We start from the raw sequence: 19,136 nt of genomic DNA, 5'->3' as shown, positions 1-19,136 counted from the left end.
CCCTCTGAGTTTAATGGTACTTACTTTCTAGTAAGTATGTGTAGGAACGATTTACTGTTGACTCGCATTCTAGTCTAGTTCACAGCTTTAGGGCTTCCTTACCTCTTTGTCTCCTCTGGCACAAGATCAATGCCCTCAACATTCAGGATGAAAGTCAGCCATGAGGTATTAACCCCAACTCATAGAAAATCAGCCCATACCATACAGTAAACTAGCTTGTGTAACACAAACATAGTCCCTGGATGAAGACTCCTTTTTTATCTCTAGACCCATCTCTCCCCAACTGTCTTCCAAATGCACTGGGATTAGGATATCCTTTTTCTAAACATACCTGTGTTGGGAGTTTTTATATGACATAGATACTTCTTCATATCATTATGGCTACATACACAATATGTCAGTTATCCATATTTTTCTGGGTGGTGGTGAAGGAGGCATTAGAATAATCTAGGCATCTGCTATGTATGTTGAGAATGCATAATTCTTCAGTGAAGTAAAAATGGTATCTAACTACAAGTCATAAATCATTAGTCTACAGTGTGGTATTGCAGAAAGGTTCACTTCCTGTTAACATTATAATTTAAAATCCCTACTGTATAGTTAAAGTATTTAGTAGAATGGCAATTTTCATGTTAGAACTGCTAATTTAACTGTTGTCAAAAAACTATCATGCTAACATGCAAGAATAGTTATATAAATGTATATTTTCCATCTCCAAAACTTGGTATTTGGCTCTCATTTGCATATATCTGCAACACTGGGTAGGGAAGTATCAATCACCAAGTTTGTTTAATTGTTTTTTTGGGGGGAGGGGGAGGCAAGGCTCAGGAGTCAAAATATTAACAGTGGAATTCTATACCCTTCTACTCAAAATATAATTCCATTGAGTTCACTGATGCTACTTTCCCAGGAAAGTTGATATAGGATTGCAGCTTAAGTGTCTTATACCAACACTTAAAGTCTGTTTTATAAAACTGTAGTTTAGTTGTGTATAACCATATCATCTTGCTTTCTCAGTTGTGAAGTCAATGTTTTATTTAAATGCAAAAATAAACTCCATTTTTAAACTACATGTTAATTTGTAATTACTTTATGTGGTGGAAATTATTAAATCTAGGTGGTCTTTAATTGGGTGAGCAATCCCATAGCAATTCCATCATGCTATAGCAGAGGGAAAAATAAGACTATAGGATAATTCCATTCACTTTGCTGAGACATCAGCTCCATCAGGCTCCTCCTCTCCTTCAACTGTCATTTAGTAGCAGACATTCCATCAGGCTGCAACAGATGGAGAGATGGGAAACAGGGGCACTTTATTGATTCTGCTGAGAGACTAGGTCCATTGAGCTCCTCCTCTTCCTGAACTGTTTCCAATCATGGTGCTTGTTATAACTTTAACTTTTAATTACTTAGTAACTTTAAGAACTGGCACCTGCACTTTGTTTTTCCCCTCTTTCCTCCCCTTTCCCAATTTGTGTTGTGTCTTTTAGATTGTAACCCTGCAAACAGGGACTGTCTTGTTTGTTATTCATCTTATGAAAGCAACTCTGGGAACCTTTTCAACTGAAGAGGGGAGTAAAAATGGTTTAAATAATAAATAAATAAGTTAGGAGAAAACTCCACTGAGATTGCCACTGATTTTCTGCAGTTGACTCTTGAGAAAGAAGATCTCTCTCTGTGTGTGTATGTGTGTGTGTATACTGTGTGTGTGTGTGTGTATATATATATATACACACGATTCTATCTGCTTCTCAGATTAAATGTTTAGGTTATAGGTACGAACACTCATGAATCTAAAAATCACACACAAATAGCCCAGAAGTAGTAAGCAATTTTGAGGATGGCCAAACCCTGATTTAGTGTTACACGTGAACCAACCTTTAATGCAAATGCAGAGAACTAGAAGCGGTTTCACAGACTTCAGACCAATCTAGTAAACTGGCTTACATATACACATTCACTTGCATGAATTAATAGGGGTTTTAACCATTTAAAATCAGCTGCTTCTGACACCATACTACTTTATTTGTAAAAGTTAAATGCCCCAAGTAAGCAGATGGAAAATAGCCCATCTAGCCAATTATTATCATTTAGAGACACATAATGAGCAATATTCAGTGGGTTGGATCCAGACTAAGTTAGCTGAACTTCATTCTCATTTAAATCAATGGGAAATAATGGCTAATTCGCCCCATTTATTTCAATGGGAACTAAGTTCTACTAACTTAGTCTGGATTCAATCTGGTGACTATAAAAACAAAACAACTTACATTTTGTTACAGCTGCCATACGCAACCCATAGTTCTAATATATATCAGATCCCAATGCACTCATAATTATCTAGAAAACACTGCATGGTAATTAGATCATGGTATTCCTTTACTTATATTTCTTTATTTATTATATTTATATACCACTTTTCTTAAGTCAGCTGTACCCAAAGCAGCTCACAATAATGATTAGCTTCTCTATTTTACTACTCCATATTATACTATCATTTTGATCACTCCCTCTAATAGCAAAGTCATGTGGTGAGTGCCAACAGGATTGTAGCCACAACATAACTGCTGAGAAAGAGGGAGGTTATCAGTATGCTCAAGGAAAACCCCAAGGTTTCCAGAAGTACAAAAATGTGTTTTAAAAAACACAAGCCTAAGAGGGGGGCAATCTTGCTTCTCAAAACAAAACAGTACAATGAGGACTGAGCATGCTCTGTAACCACAGGATGTTGAATTTCAGATGGAGAAGGGGTGGGGGTGGGGGAGATACAATGGAATATCCTGGAGGGGGGCTTGGCTGGCTGAAAGGAGCACTGCTGTTCAGAGTTCCAATTAGGTGGGAATAGATTAGTACAACATTTTGTTATAGGCCCCACTTGTATTTTTATATATAACTTTGAAAAAGATGTCCCGGATTATTGTTTTCAGAGGAAGGATTCTGACTTTCCAATGCTAAATCTCTTACTCCAAATCAATCTTAGGGACTAACAGCACAGTACTATACATGTCTACTCAGAAGTACAGCTCACTAAGATCAATAGCAGTTACTCTCAGGTATGTGGATCGAGGATTGTTGCCTTATTTGGGACTACAGTAAAATATCCTGCAAACGATACCTGTGTGTTAAATATGACTGTAATATCAGTAGCATCAGTTCTCCAGTTTTGATTTTAACTATTTACAGAACTTTTACAATCAATTTTGGGCCCCAAAGAACATATAGAGTTTCCCAAAACACAGCTGAGTTGGCAAAAGCCATTACATTTCCTTTTTATCTAGCACTTGATGAAGTGGGGAGCTGGGGAGGAAAAAAAAACACTGGGATAGGCACAGGAAGATAACTTGGCCCAGCAAAGAGGTAGGCCACAGGAGATAGTTCTTCATTTTGCTTGCATTATGTCATGGGCTTTGATTATTTGTGTGCAAAATGTAATACAATTTCACAAAACTGAGATCACCTGGCTCTCCGTTCTAAAAAGCATGCATATAATTAATATGTGCATATTGTGCTAAAGTCAGAGTGCTACATGCAAAATTCTGTGCTGCAATGTTACAACCAAATGTGTTCATGATGCTTATCACATAGAACTAGACATTACAAAAGATGTGGGACTGCCACCAAAAACATAGGCCCCACGTCTCTTTCTTCCCCCTTTCTCCTATAACACCTAGTATGTAAAAACATGATATAACATAATTGTGTTTTGCTTCCCTGGCTCTATAAACAACAGCCAATGCAGGAAAAATGGGGGAAGGGAAATTTGAAGTTCAAAATATACATCACGTGTTTTTTCTTACTAGACTTCCATGGGAGAAAAGTCTAGTTGTAGCCTTTAATCCCCCCCCCCCCCCCCGGTGATCTGTAGAGGTCTGATACATATTTGGGTAGATCTTTTCCCTTCTGATATCAATTTCCTGCTTCAGCCAAGTTTTTCTTTCACTCTGTAAAACATCAAAGGTGTCTCTCTCTCTCTTTTTTAATCTATTTTTATTTTATTTTTATAAATGAAGTAAACACTGCCAACAACATAATCAGGATCTTCAGTTTCCAACATTACAGTATTCTGAGGGGATAAAAACAAAAATGGGAGGATAGCAAAAGGGGGGAAAAAAGGATTATATCAAACTTCAATAAGAACAAACCAAATATCCAAATATAAGTCCAGTTGCAGATTATTCCTGTACTGCATTCTTCCAAACATTGCAAATATTATTAAATCTTCAATCCACTATACTACAAATGGTAAACGTTATCTTTCAATATTCTTATAACAAAGGAATGGGAGCAAACAATCCATACCTTTCAGTTAATGTGTATTAATAAACATTTAAGGGTTAGCCAACAAGAAATAGTAATAATAATAATCCCATAATGATATTAATAATAATAATAGAAAAAAAGTTTAAGAAAAAGATAAAAAACAAAAAACAAGAGCAAATCATTTGTATATTTTAAGTAATGTCATATCTAAAAATATATTTATATATGTACACACATACTCACACAAATAGGCATTTTATTACAATATAACACAAGAAAAGGAGGAAAAAAACCAGAAATATGCAAACATTTACTCTGGCAAACTACCTAGACATCTTATCAGCTATAGCCCAAACAGCACTTCAAAAGAACAGTAAAGATGGCTAAGTTCCAACTCCGGAGGCTGACAGAGTTGGTTCCCTTGTTTTAATTTTAATACCAATTAAAAATGATTCTGCAGCATCAGGATCCAAAAATCTTTTCATCTGGCCTTCAAAAAGAATGCAAAATGTAGCCAGATATTTGATATGATATTGCAGGTTAATTTGCTTTGCCAAACTTCTCACCTTGGTGAATTGCCTTCTTCTGTCAGCAATTTCTTTAGTATAATCAGGAAAGAGCATAATCTTGTCATTTGCTGGTCCCCACCAAAGCTCACCTCGTTCTCTTGATGTATAAGATAATTTTTTGTAGAGACTTGTGAAAATTGAACAATAACAGTCCCAAAAGTCCCTTTAGTGCCACGTATTGAACCAGGAACACGATATGCATGCTCAATATCAAGTAAAAAAACAGTTGGTAAAGCAAATAGCTCATGCAAAAGTTTATCCATAAATTCAGCCAAACCTATATCAGTAGCCACATCTTTAATACCAAGGATACGTAGATTCACTCTACATGTGAAGGCCTCCAACTGAGAAATTCGAGCAGACAAAATATTATGAGACACTTGCATGGCCATTTCATGAGCAGTAACCCAATCTTCAAGAGCATTAACCTTTGATTCCTTCTTTTGAAAAGAGATATTAATTAAATCCACAGCCCCCTGAAGGGCAATAATTGAGTCCTCAATTGTTTCAAGTTTCTTTGTCTGCTCTGGTAGCTGAGAAGAAATAGTTTTTATCAAAGCAAGCAACTCCTCTTCATCTCGGGCATTTCTAGAAACCTTTGCCGGGGCAGCAATTTGGGGGGGGGGGTAGGTGACGTTCTCAAGCCTTTCTTTTTTTTCCTTTGGTACTGCCATCCTCCACTTGCAAAAGCACAACAAGCAAGTATAATTGCAGAAAGAAACAAACAAAAACACTTATGCAGATTTAATAACAAGTCCTCAGATATTGCTGGTAGTTTAAATTCAGAAATACTATTTGGAGCTGTTTGTCCTTATGTCTCCCAATTGCTTAGGAGTTTCAAGCAGCGTTCAGCAGATGACACTCTGGCATCTAATCTTAGATTTCAGCCCCTCTTTTTCCCCGCAGAAGCAACTGTTCTTCCAAGATTTCATCCGAATGGTACTGTAAGCTTCCCCTTTTAATTCCAGGGGAAGATAAAAAGGTTTCTCAACCTTTTCAGACCTGTTTGAGATAAGCAACCTGCGGAACTCTGCAAGTCACTGCAGGACACCATGGCTCCAACCAGATATCAAGCCCATCAAAGGTGTCTCTTGACTAATAATTAACTGTCCAAAATTCCTGTCTATTAAATAAAAACCTTGCAGAATCTAGAATACTGTAAAGATAATATTCTCTCTGTATAAAGGATGATTTCATGTCTATCACCTCTTTGTAGCCAATTTACAATATGAGCTCAAAATACTATTTTAAAATCACAATCTGTTATGAAAAACAATACTTGCTAAAACACCTATTAAGTAAAGGAAAAATATATAGTATGTGAAGAGTTTGTACAATATAAACTTTACTATTACTGGAATATATTGCTGATGATAGTCCTGTTTTATAGTATATACAGTGCATATTGATCCACTTTTGTCTTTTTTCTAGAAAGCACTGCTGAATGGAGAAGAATAAATTCAAACTCCTACAGATACATTAAAAAAACACTACTAAAGTTTAACAAAATCACTGTGCTTTCCTCAGGAATCTGCCACCACAAAAGGAGAGAACTTTAATAGAACTGAGGAAATAGGATTAAGGAATTGAGGAAATAGGAGAGCATTGAGGAAATAAGAGATCTTGGAGAGCAAAAAGCCCCGCAAATATCCTTCCCCCCAAAATGCAATAGGGGAAAATGTATTAAGGCTGGCAAAATAAGCACCTCAGTCAGTGCCTTTGTGACATCAACAGACATCAGAGGTGGGAAACCATTTTTCAGCCAATTTGGCCCCAGGGCTGAGATGTCAGGGGCCGCATGTCAGTGGTGGGCAGGGATACTGCTCAAACTGGGTGGAGCCACTGCTGGGATGCACCCGCCCTATTTTCACATACACACACACCATTCATGCACCCCAGTTCACACAGAGAAACACATATGCACAGCCTTCCCCCCCCCTCTCTCTCTCTCTCTCTCTCATTCACACACACACACACCCTTGCTAGCTCCCCTTTCTCAGCAGATCTGCAGGGGAGCATCTTCATCCCAATTGTGGCGCACTGGGCAAGGAGATTTAAACCTCCCCACCCAGTGCACTCTGATGAGATAAAGACTGGGACCTTCTGCAACTTAACTCAGTTGTGAAGAAGTCCTGATCTTTATCCCCAGTGCAGCATGATGAAAGGTAGGGGTCATAAGAAGGGGTCAGTCCTGACCAGAAACTCCTCGCAGGCCAGACTGGGGAGCCTTGGGGGTCAGAGAACACCTCAAACTTTAAAGCTCCCCTTGCACTATACAGTGTGTACAAGCTCTACAGTATACACTTTCATATATTTTCTTAATAAAGCATCACTGATCCACTTTATCAAGGATGAAGCATGTAAGTTCCTGTGATTCTGAAGCTGTCAACTGAGCACAAAACAAAGCAAAAATAAACAAACTTTAAACACTGTTTTTCATTCAGTGTAACCATCTGTATTGGGAACCTACCGGAAGATGAATTGCACTTCAAGGAGTTAGGTGTGATCTGTCACAGCTTCCCTTCATGCCTTTACTGAGAAAAAAGCTTGGACACAGCAACTTGTAGAAGCTGCCAAGCTATAGGGCTGCTTGCTATGAGCAACCATGGGAATATCCCTTTAAGCAGAGACTGCTAGGACTGGATGGTAAAGCTGCATTTCCCACAAGTGTAGGCAATCGGCACAGGTGGGATGGGTTAAGCCTACGGGAGAGACCGTGTGCAAGGCCCTGCTAATGGACTATAAAAGACAGCTGGAGTAACACAAAGAAAGGTTGCCAGTGGATGCCTGGTGTGAGAGTCCACCACCAAAAGCTGCTGATGTCACCACTACCTCTCTCCTTCTTGTGTCTGGGATTCCAGACCACTGAAGCCAGAGAGGTGCTGTGACTACTAAGGGAGGTACACAAGTCCCTTTTTGAAAGCCCCCAAAACTTGAGTTGAGTGCATACCCATTCAGATGCCCGTTCTCCCACTATTCTGCTATGCCTCATCTTTATAGCCAAGGTTCCATGCACATGCCCATCATTTGGTGGCCATTTTGTTAGTTCACGTTTACTTTTTTGTGAACCTATATTCTGGGACAGGGACAGAATGAGAGAAGGAGCTGAAAACAATTTCCATTAAAATACCAAAACATAATAAAACAACTAAAACCTCAGTGCACACCATAACCCAAACCACTGATGCATAAAAAGTCCTTCATATGCCTGAGAGTAAAGTCTTGACTTGGTACTGAAAAGAGATCAGTATTGGTGCCAGGTGGGCCTTTCTGGGGAGGGTATTCCAGAGTTGGGGGGCACCACTTAGCAGGTACTCTCCCATGTTGCCATCCAAATCTCCTTTTGAGGAGGCAGTCTGAGGAGAGGCTCAGACGCTGATTGTAGGGTGCGGATAGGTTCATATCAGGAGAGGCACCCTGTCAGGTATTGCGATTCTGAGACGTATAAAGCTTTGCATGTCACAACCAGCACCTTGAATTGGGCTTGGTAATGTATAGACAGCCAATGCAAGTAGTCCAAAAACAGTGTTATATTCTTGGACCTTCTGGTCCCTGTTACCAGTTTGGCTGCTGCATTTTGCACTTGCTGCAGTTTCTCAACCATCTTCAAAGGCAATCCCGTATAGCGCATGTGGCAATAATCTAAACTGGAGATTACCGTAGCATAGATTACTAAAGACAGGTTATCCCTGTCTAGATAGGGCGTAGATGGTAGAAGGCACTCCATGCCACTGAGGCCACCTGACCCTCAAATGACAATTATGGCTCTAGGAGAACCCCAAGCTACTAAACTGTTCTTCCTTTCCCATATTTTTCTGCTTCCTGAGAATGCAAACCATCTTCTTAATATTGTTTGAAAAAATACATATAGAAAAAAAAATCTGTCCTGCATCTCAAAATCCTGACGACCAACACAGGAAACAATAATGGGGAATAAGAGGAATCATAGAATAGTAGGGTTAGAAGGGGCCTACAAGACCATCGAGTCCAACCCCCTGCTCAATTCAGGAATCCACGTCAGAGCATCCCTGACAGATGGCTGTCCAGCCTCATCTTGAATGCCTCCAGTGTGAGAGAGCCCACTAGGTCATCGGTTCCATTGTCGTATTGCTCCAACAGTCAGGAAGTTTTTCCTGTTGTTCAGCTGGAATCTGGCTTCCTGTAACTTGAGCCCATTATTCTGTGTCTTGCATTCTGGGATGATCGAGAAGAGATCCTGGCCTTCCTCTCTGTGACCAACTTTCAAGTACTTAAGGAGCGCTATCATTTCTCTCCTCAGTCTTCTCTTCTCAAGGCTAAACATGCCTAGTTCTTTCAGTCTCTCTTCATAGGGCTTTGTTTCCAGTCCCCTGATCATCTTTCCTCTGAACCCTCTCCAGCTTGTCTGCATCCTTCTTAAAGTGTGGTGCCCAGAACTGGACATAGTACTCCAGATGAGGCCTAACCAGTGCTGAGTAGAGGGGAACTAGTACTTCCCAGGATTTGGAAGCTATGCTACTATTAATGCAGCTCAGAACAGCATTGGCCTTCTTTGCAGCCACATCACATTGTCGGCTCATATTCAGCTTGTGATCTACAACAATTCTAAGATCTTTCTCGCTTGTAATGTTGTTGAGCCACGTATCCCCCATCTTGTAATTGTGCATTTGGTTTCTTTGTCCTAGGTCCTAGCAAAGCTTGGCATTTATCCCTATTAAATTTCATTCTGTTGTTTTCTGCCCAGCACTCCAGTCTATCAAGATCACTTTGAATTTTGTTTCTGTCTTCCAAGGTATTAGCTAACCAAAGAATAACTTTTAGTAGAAGCCAAAAATGTATTTTATCAAGCAAGTCATATTCAATGGGAAGCCAAGGTTTAAGCAAAAATAGAAGGTTGACACTAGGGACAGAAACAAGAAGCAAGGCTAGTAATAAACTGGAACAAAGCAAGTACACACCAAGAAAAATACAAGGACAAGCAAAACGCATTCAAGAACCCAGATCAATATACTACCTAGCAACTGGGTTACATTTTCAACTGTCAAATATCAGACAGTGAAATACACAATGAGATTTGGACGAGAATTTCTGCTATGCAAGAGCCTTTAACTTAGCAAGATGCCATATCAGAACTTTATACCTTCATTACTGACTTGCTAGCAGTGGCATGGCTGTTTAAAGATTCCTTGAGTTGTATGGACTCTTTGGTCTAAGTAATCAGATCCACTTGGTTATGCTCATGTCATGTTCCTGCATTGTAACCCACCAGATAATCAACCATAGCCTCACCATTGGAAGGGAAGAAGTATGTTGATATAAACATGATACAGTCCACAGAGAAAGTTTTAAACATACACACTTCCATATTCAATTATAGTTTTTGTTACTTTACCTTGCTTGGCAGCTCAGAAGTAGCATCTCTTTATTATTAATTAAAACTTGTAACAGGACCAAAAAAGCTTTTGCTCGAATGGAAGTGGAAGGACTTTCAAACAGTCGAATAACTGTAGTTACAAGGTCCTGGTTGGAAGGAAAAACAGAAATACTCTTTCAATGAGAAGAACCTACACGACCGAACTTTTGTCAAACATTTTAAATTATAACCATACATTCCTAACAATATTTCAGTGAAAGAATTCTTTTCATGAGTCAAAATTACATAACAGGGATCACGAAGTAACAGTTCTACTATACCTGGGATTTTTATGTAGGGGTTTTTTTTTTTGTTTTTTTAGGGAGGGGAGCTCAGGTAAGGTAATTCAGCAAGTCTCATGGTACCTGTGCAAGCCTGCCATGCACTGATCCACCTTGCAGATATGGGCAATTTTATGCTGCTCATGCCTGTCACAGCCCACACTTAGGGAGCTGTGATTACACTTTGGGCTATTTCTTGTGAACTTCAGTACAAACCAAGAAAGCAAAAGCTTTCCATGAAGATGCATCTCTCAAGGAAACAGCATACACAAGCTTCCAAAATCCAATAGTTTATCACTGTTTCTCTGTTTCTCTTCTCCTAGAAGCAGTATAGTGAATAAACATGTGCAAAAATGGGTATGCAGACAAAATGGTGCCAATTCAGAACTTGAATTAAGCCCTGTGTCTGCAATTAGGACACTTTAGCAGCCCTATTTAACTCTTTAGTTTATGGAATCAAAGCTACCTGTCATGGATTATTTGCAGATATGACTTAATATTACATTTTAAGCACACTTCTGTCTTAAAAATTCCCACCCCCGTTATGGAGAAAAGATAAAATAAAAAATGTGCAGTTAACAGCTGAACAAAATGGCAGGCCAGAAATTTGACATTATAACATAGAGATCCTCTGAACTTTCAAACGATAACATACAGAAGCAATACAGGAAGAAAAAGAACTGGAATTACATTACTAACAGTAACAGCCTGATATCAGGGGTAAGGAGGGTGGTGACCCCCTTTCCTGACATTTGCCTACCCCCTCAGACTCTCATCATTCATTAATTGGAGTGCAGCATCACAGCAGCGCACCATGATTTCTTCTTCCCCGTGCTTCCTCAATTGTGGCTAGGGGAACACTGGGCATGCATGATGGCTGCACATTCCCAGAATGTTTTCCCACCAGCAGAAATTATTAGAAGGGAGGAGAGGGGGCAGGGTGCTGTAGAGAATGCTCCTCCTGCCTCCCATCATTTATGGTAATGTTTGGGTTTCCTGTGCAAATGCAGGACCCAAAAACTGCTTAGAGTCATGGGTGGTTGGTTAGGTGCCCTTTAGCCAAATGTGGGAAATTATCCTCAGCCTGTGCAGACCACCCTACCAGTGTTCCTCCATGGCTGCCTAGAGTACAGCAGCAGCAGAAAACAGCATGGCAGAGAGTAGAATGCAAGAGAGGTTGGGGGCGGGAAGCCCGGGGGCGGGGTGTTGTCTTCTGTGTGAAAGTTGTGTGTCTGTGCAGAGGTTGGGAATGTCTGAGTGAAGCGTGTGTGTGTGCGCATATGGGTCTGTGTGAATATATGTATGTGATACATTTAGAATACCCAAATGTCTGTGTGAATTATTGGATTTTTAGCCAATTAATCTATTGCTATACCAATTTAGTTTGCCTAACTTTGAGTATGTATAAATATTTTAACAGAAAAATATTTTTAAACATCCTTAAATGTATTTTATGTACATTTTATGTACATTTCTATTTAAGAAATAGAAGGAAAAGTATGCCCTCCTTCTCCCTCTCCAAAAGCCAAGAAAAGCCTTTCTTGGCTCAGTCTGTCCAGAAATTAGCTAGCTATATGCAACTTACTCCACCTCCAAATAAAGGGAAATGAAAGCAGCAACCTATGGAGTCAGTTCAGGAGAGGTTGGTGATTAACAAGCTGAAAACTCAGAAACATAATCCAGACAAGACCAAGGTATTAGACAAGATGGAGTTACTCAAGAACACTCCTAGCGACCAGCACCACCTGAGGAGCTGTCCCCACCATCCAGGTACTTTTCATCAGCTTTTGCAGGAGGTGGGGATTGCTGCCCTGAATGCGGTTGGGAGGGTCTGGTAGGGAGGAAAGCCCTGTAGCCTTATCATGAACTCTGGCTAAGGTAGCAGCCTTGTTGGACTTGTGTTCCACAATTCTCCCCCCCCCCTTTTCTGCATGCAAGCACATACACATACTGTCTTTTTCCCTACATAGGGGGCTTTTAGCTCCTTTTTCGTTCTTAATTTTTTAATGTTCTTCTGCAAACCTTGGGGTTACTTCAGGTTATCTCCCCCTTGTGTGTGGCTGGTGCTGTTTTAGTTACATAAGGATTGGTGCACACCCTGAACATTGCTCAAAGGAGGAATGATAACCAAAATAAGCTGAATATAAAATAATGGGTATGGAACTTGACCCACTGTTGTTTCTTGGCCAAGTCCCAAGAGATAGGACTAATCTGTATCTGAGTTGCTGCTAAAATTCAATGCATTCTGTGAGCTGTATGGCTATCAATTAATAATGGCCCCAAGGAAAAAACAATGAGAAACGTATGAGGACAACTACTTTGACATAGTCCTTCCTAGGCACTTAAAAGAGAAAATAATGAGTGTACCGATTGAATCTAAAGCTGTACTTCGATTATGCTATCCTTTGAGGACCTTAGGCTAATTTGTAAGTGAAATGTCTTCTGCAGAAATAATCTTTTCGGTAAAACTGGACATTTCAATTTAACCATGCAAAAAATAAAAGTTTTAAGTCCAGGGCAATGGTGGTAATTTCTGTAGTTAAGCTATGTGGCTATATGGTGATAAAGGGCTTTTTACTTTTTTTAAAAAAAATACAATAATCTCCATCATCTTAATATCTGTTAATTACACCACACAGCAATTTTGCACTACATGAGACAAAATTATTGAAACTAATTAAGAAATAGTGAATGACATATTAATTTACATTAAAGGGTCATATGCAGATTTATCACTTAAACTAATTAGATAAATAAATACTAGTGAAGCATAAATACATTTTAATTTTATTCAAATACTCCATATACAGAATCAATATTAAAACTAGATAATTAAGAGACAGTGAAGCATGAGTACATATTAATTTCCTCATCACAATTTGTTTTCCAATAGATGGACATTCTGTTGGCCAAACTTTGTTAATTCACACTTTACTTGTAATCTCTTTACTTTGTATTTTTACATTTTTATTTTTTCAAATTCCTAGCAAAAATCAGCTTTGCTGCTGTTAATAAATGGTTGATATATTTTTGATACCCAAGAAAGAAAAATTCTAATAGTATTTGGGGGTTTAAATTTAAATTATATCTGGTCATTCTACAGGGTGTTTCAAAAAGATGGATCTAATTTGAAATCGCTGTATCTCTGCAACCACAAACCACCCATGAATGAAATTCTTACCACATGAAAGGGTGGGGCATAGAGTTTCAAATAATTACCGCTAGATGCCTCTCTCCGTGCACAAACAGCCCACAGCCTCAGTCATTCGCAAGATGGTGACCCCGCAACACAAGGCGTTTTGCGTTTTGCAGTTCAGCAAGACTGAATCCGCAATTGCGGTGCAGTGTGCGTTTCAACGGCGTTTTGGCATTGATCCGCCAGTGCCAAAGAGCAGTCTTCAGTTGGTACTGACAGGAAACGGGCTGTTTATGTAAGGGGAAGAGCACAGGGCGACCACGCACTTCAGAGGAAAACATGAGAAGAATTCACGAGAGTTTTCAGCGTAGCCCACGCAAGTCCACTCATCGTGCCAGCCGAGAACTTGCAACCGGTATGGCCTCATGATAAAACGTCACCTTAACACACACCAGACAGTCATCTGAGAGATCGCAAGTTCTCCGTCATTCACTCATGCTTCCTGTTTCTGTGCTTCTTGAACTGTGTAATTCTTCACATAAACTTGATTCACATGCTACTTTCTCTGGCTATGTTTGGTGGGGCACACACACCTTTGCATGCTTAGTTGAAGGTAAAAAAAGAAAGTTAGGATCATCTGCACTCAACGTATTTAACACAGCATGTAGCTTATCCCTCAGCTTTATTGGAATGAAGTGACTGGAATCCTGAAGAGGAGCACTCTGTATTGCAACATTTTGTTACAGATACCACTTGTTTTATTATATTGATAATTTTTGTATTTCTATGCCATCAGCCACTTGGAGTTCCCTGGTAGAAACAGAAGTGTTAATAAACTAATAAGTTGGGCTTATTAACTTCTCAAGATCACGAATACAAATGCTGTTAGGCAGGTAGCCTTCTCATTAAAACACACACACCTTAATGTCATGTACTTAGAGGTAAAGTATAAGCTCTCTTTTCCACTAGAATATACGGTCACTACAATAGATTTTAAAACTAGTAGACTATGATAGGATTATTTTGACTTTGGTTTCTGGGAACTATTGATGAGTTATCCAATTAAATACTATGCTTTTAAGTAAGTTGATAAAAAAATTGACTAAGTTGCTGCATTGATCTACACTTAACATTTCCTGAACTTCTTCATGTAATCTTAAAAATGTTAAGCATTAGTAGATGTTGGCTCACAAAACACCTATATATCAGGTGTCCCTCCTGGCTAATAAAAGCTAGCCGAGGGGGTATGACTGGGTGGGTCCAAGAAGTGATAAATGCTTCCCTACAGGAAGGGCTGGTCCCTACTGTCCTTAAGGAAGCAGTAGTGCAGCCACTCCTGAAGAAACCCACTCTGGACCCAACGGTATTAGACAACTACCGCCCAGTTGCAAATACCCCTTTTTTAGGGAAGGTACTTGAGAAGGTCATGGTGGACCAACTGCAGGCACTCTTGGAGGATACTGATTATCTAGACCCATTTCAATCTGGGTTTCGTCCCGATTACGGGACTGAATCAGCCTTGGTCACCCTGATAGATGACCTTTATCAAGAGAGGGACAGGGGGAGTGCAACCCTGTTAATCCTGCTCGATCTCTCATCAGCTTTTGATACCATCGACCACGGTATCCTCCTGGATCAACTCCGTGGGATGGGTATTGGAGGCACTGTGTTACAGTGGTTCCAGTCCTACCTACAGGGACGATTTCAGAGAGTAACATTGGGTGACTTTTCCTTGGCCCCTTGGCAATTGAGCTATGGGGTGCCGCAGGGTACCATCTGGTCCCCAATGTTGTTTAACATCTATATGAAGCCGCTGGGAGTGGTCATTAGGGGATTTGGAGCTAAATGCCATCAGTGTGCTGATGACATACAGCTCTATCTCCCTGTGACATCTGAATCAGGAGAGGCTGTGCAAGTCCTGAATCAGTGCCTAGACTCAGTAATGGGCTGGATGAGGGCCAATAAATTGAAGCTGAGCCCTAGCAAGACAGAAGCCCTATGGGTGAGTGGTTCCCAGGTCCAGGAGATAGGCTCATTGCCTGTTCTGGATGGGGTTGCATTCCCTCTGAAAAATCAGGTCAGTAGTCTGGGGGTACTCCTAGATCCATCATTGTCACTGGAGGCCCAAGTGGTCGCAGCGGCTCAGTATGCCTTTTACCAGCTTCGGCTGGTTCGCCAGCTACAGCCTCTCCTGGACAGGGATAGCTTGACCACGGTGGTACAGGCATTAGTAACCTCAAGACTGGATTACTGCAATGCACTCTATGTGGGGCTGCCCTTGAGGCTGGTCTGGAAGCTGGAGCTAGTGCAGAATGCAGCCGCTCGGCTGTTGTCGGGAGCTGCCCCTTTTCAGCGTGTAACTCCTCTGCTGAGGGAACTGCACTGGCTGCCTATTTGCTACCGGGCCAGATTTAAGATATTAGTACTAGTGTACAAAGCCCTAAACAACTTGTGACCAGGATAGCTGAGAGAGCGCCTCCTTCCTTACCAACGTGCCTGGTCACTGAGGTCATCAGAGGGAATGTTCCTAGTGGTTTCACATGGACCCATGGCCCAGTTGGGAGGTCACCAGGAAAAGAGCCTTCAGTGTGGTGGCCCCCTTCCTGCAGGCGCCAACATTGTGTTCCTTCCGGCGCTTCTTGAAGATGTTGTTATTTCAAGAGGCCTTCCTTTCATGACCAGCCATGGTTTGTTAAATGCCACTTTGCTGGGGTTTGTCTTTTTAAAAAAATGTTTTAACTCTTTTAACTGGTTGTTTTATTCTTTTACCATGTTGTTCACCGCTGCAAAATCTTCTGATGTGGAGCGGTATATAAATATTGTAAGTAAATAATTCTTATAGATCAGAAACATATTTAGAGCACTTGCACATTTTTTTTCCTATAGCAAAGAACTGGAAAAGATTTAGAGCACCTTTACAGTCTCTGTAAATAACATGCCCCCAATTAATGCATAAACCAGCATAGCAGTTTAAGCAAGGGTGCTTCCAAAGGTGCTACCCTCTTCCATGGAATTAGCACTTCTTTATTACTGAGAATTCAGATGATACTACCAAATGGTTGCATTCCTGGTTTTCCCCAGATGTTTTTACAGTGTTTTAAAATGTCAGTTTGCAGTGATTTCGGGAACTTCTGTTGCAATTATAGCAGAATCCTCCCAGATACAAATTGACAGTGCTATTGTCTCATTGGCTAGATCTGTCACGTGCCTGATAATCATGTGTCATCTCAACTGTCTACATTATCTGCCCACCCTTTCCTATTAGCTGTTTTACAACGCCATTCCTCTGTTATGGAGTTCCTGGAGTTGAAACAGAAATGGAGGGCCACACTCACCAAGAAGTACAAGAAAGAGGGGCGGGGGAAATGTGATCTATAATAGGTATGGGCGAGCACCTTGGCGTTTGCTCTCAACATCAGTTGTACCCTTTGATCATTACTGTCAAATGCTTGGAAACCCTTGAGGGGTTCTCTGAATGTTTGATTTTAATGCTGGAAGAGTACAATGGATATCTGCCCATCTCTTCTCACTCTTTCCCAACAAAAAGCCTCACCTTAGGAAAAAGAGTAGCAGATGGGAGAGAATAGTTTGGCCTCTCAGTGACTGGAAATGATGCTCTGAGCATCTTTTCCCACCAATGGAGAAGACCAATGAGCCTCTCTCATTTTTGTTAAAGCCCTCAGGTACCTGGCACCTCTGTCCCTTCCCCAAGGTGGGACTTCTATGTTGTGGCACTCTGGTTATGGAATACTCTCATCAGGATGTTTTGGCTGGTGCAAAATTTGATGTACCTTATGTAGCGGGTGAAGACCCTTTTATATACCCAGGCTTTTTAGATATTTTGGGATTCTTTTTTTCCCTTTTTTCATTTGGAGCCTTACTCTGTTTTTATGCTGAGGCTGTTTGTTTCTGTTTCTTTTAAATAACTTTTATTGATTTTATATTCATTGTTGTATTTTTTTAAACTGACACAAGTTCTCTGAAAATCTTTGGACTAAATACTGAAGTATGACATTTTTTAATAAAAAAGATTGCCCCTCCTATTGCAAATAAATTGTCAATAGATTTCTATTACGCAAATATAGCCTATAAACTTGATTTGACAATGTATCTATACATTTATGTTCAAAGTCTCCCATATAAATTTCAGGGATGACTGAAAAGCCATAGCCACTCCCTTCACTTGTCAAAAAAAGAATTATTACTGGAAATGAAACCATTCTTGGTCAAAGCTATTTCAGCAAGGGCTACTAAGAAACGGGTGGGTGAGTTTCGGGTTTCTATTTCTATTGTAACTTCTACTTTCTATCTATTTATTATAAATGCTTTTATCCATTTTATAAGGCAAACATTGGAATCAATGTTATTAAATTTGCAAGTACAGTGATTTTATTGGAATCTCTTTGTTGGAATTTCATTGTGATTTAAGGATAATATCCACTTGGCTGAATTATTTTTTAACTCTTTTTATTTACCGGATTGTTTGGAAATTCCTCCGGCTACTGATAAGATTCTCCACACAGCTGAGAGTAATTAACTGAACTAACACTTTGATGCATGAGAGGAGAAGGCGTCTGAGGAGTTTAAGGAGGCATTTGAGAAGTTTTACAAGCCTGTTCTGAAGTCTGGGAGTTGATAATGGTGGGACAGCCTTGAAATAAGAAGTGGCTTTAAATGGAGCTGGAAGTTATTTTTGTGACCTCTTGAAGTGTCGACCCCGTGTCAGCAAGATGTGTCTACAGTCTCAATCCATTCCAGTGTGCGCCCTTATAGGCCTAGGGTGAAGCAGGGAGTTACTTGATGGCAGCAGGCAATTTCTTCACAGGCATTAGTAACTCTTTCACGATCTGACAGCTCACAATTGATTCTTCATTGCCTTGTATGGAATGCTCAATCTCTTGTTCAAAAAGCAGATACGTTGTTGAACTATCTTACTGATCAATCTGTTTTTGACTGCCTTTATTTTGGAGATGTGGTTTGCGCAGGATGAATCTGTGGCTTTGGCTACCTTCTCTGCAGGAGGTTATACCTGCTCTCACTCCCCTCGCCTGGCGTGGCATGGGGGAGGGGTTTCAGTGGTATTTAAGTCCATCTTCACCAGTAAGCAGATTCTTCAGACTGCACCTGATGTTCCTACTTCTTTTGAGGTCCACTCAGTTTTGTTAACACATCCTGCAGTGAGACTGGCATGTATTTATTGCCCCCCAAATCTAATGTTAGAATCGGACTTCCTGGATGAATTTTCCACCTAGTTATCTTACTTTCTGGACAGTAACTTGTCTTGTATTATAACTGGGGATTTTAATATCCACCAGGAATCACAGCTGTGGGAGGATTTCTCTTCTGTGTTACATATGCATAATTTTACTGTGTTTTACTCCATGTTGGGAGTAGACCTTTGGATTTACTTATTTGTAGGGGTTTAGAGTTTTCTCCAGCTACTGTTTTAGACAGTTTTTGTACACTTTTTTCTTCCCCTATTTTGCCTGCTCAGATGG

General features: G+C 40.2%; 1 protein-coding gene across 12 annotated transcripts in view; it reads right to left on the bottom strand.

Annotated features, from left to right (window-relative positions):
• ULK4 (unc-51 like kinase 4) overlaps positions 1-19,136 on the bottom strand; it is a 367,782-nt gene that overhangs the window by 240,076 nt on the left and 108,570 nt on the right. For all 12 annotated transcript variants that reach the window (XR_014792296.1, XR_014792295.1, XR_014792297.1 and 9 more), the window contains exon 22: positions 10,201-10,328. Coding sequence is in view for 9 of the 12 variants with exons in the window: in XM_084858057.1 (XP_084714183.1) it covers positions 10,201-10,328 (128 nt within the window). In the remaining 3 variants the exon portion in view is untranslated. The remainder of the gene's footprint in view (positions 1-10,200; positions 10,329-19,136) is intronic.

The sequence above is a fragment of the Heloderma suspectum genome, chromosome 5, assembly GCF_057233095.1.
Source record: "Heloderma suspectum isolate Gila_16-S chromosome 5, 16-S_ref, whole genome shotgun sequence".
In the NCBI taxonomy this organism is placed as follows: domain Eukaryota; kingdom Metazoa; phylum Chordata; class Lepidosauria; order Squamata; family Helodermatidae; genus Heloderma; species Heloderma suspectum.
The sequence above is the reverse complement of the archived record's forward strand: the minus strand, read 5'-3'. Positions and strand labels throughout refer to the sequence as shown.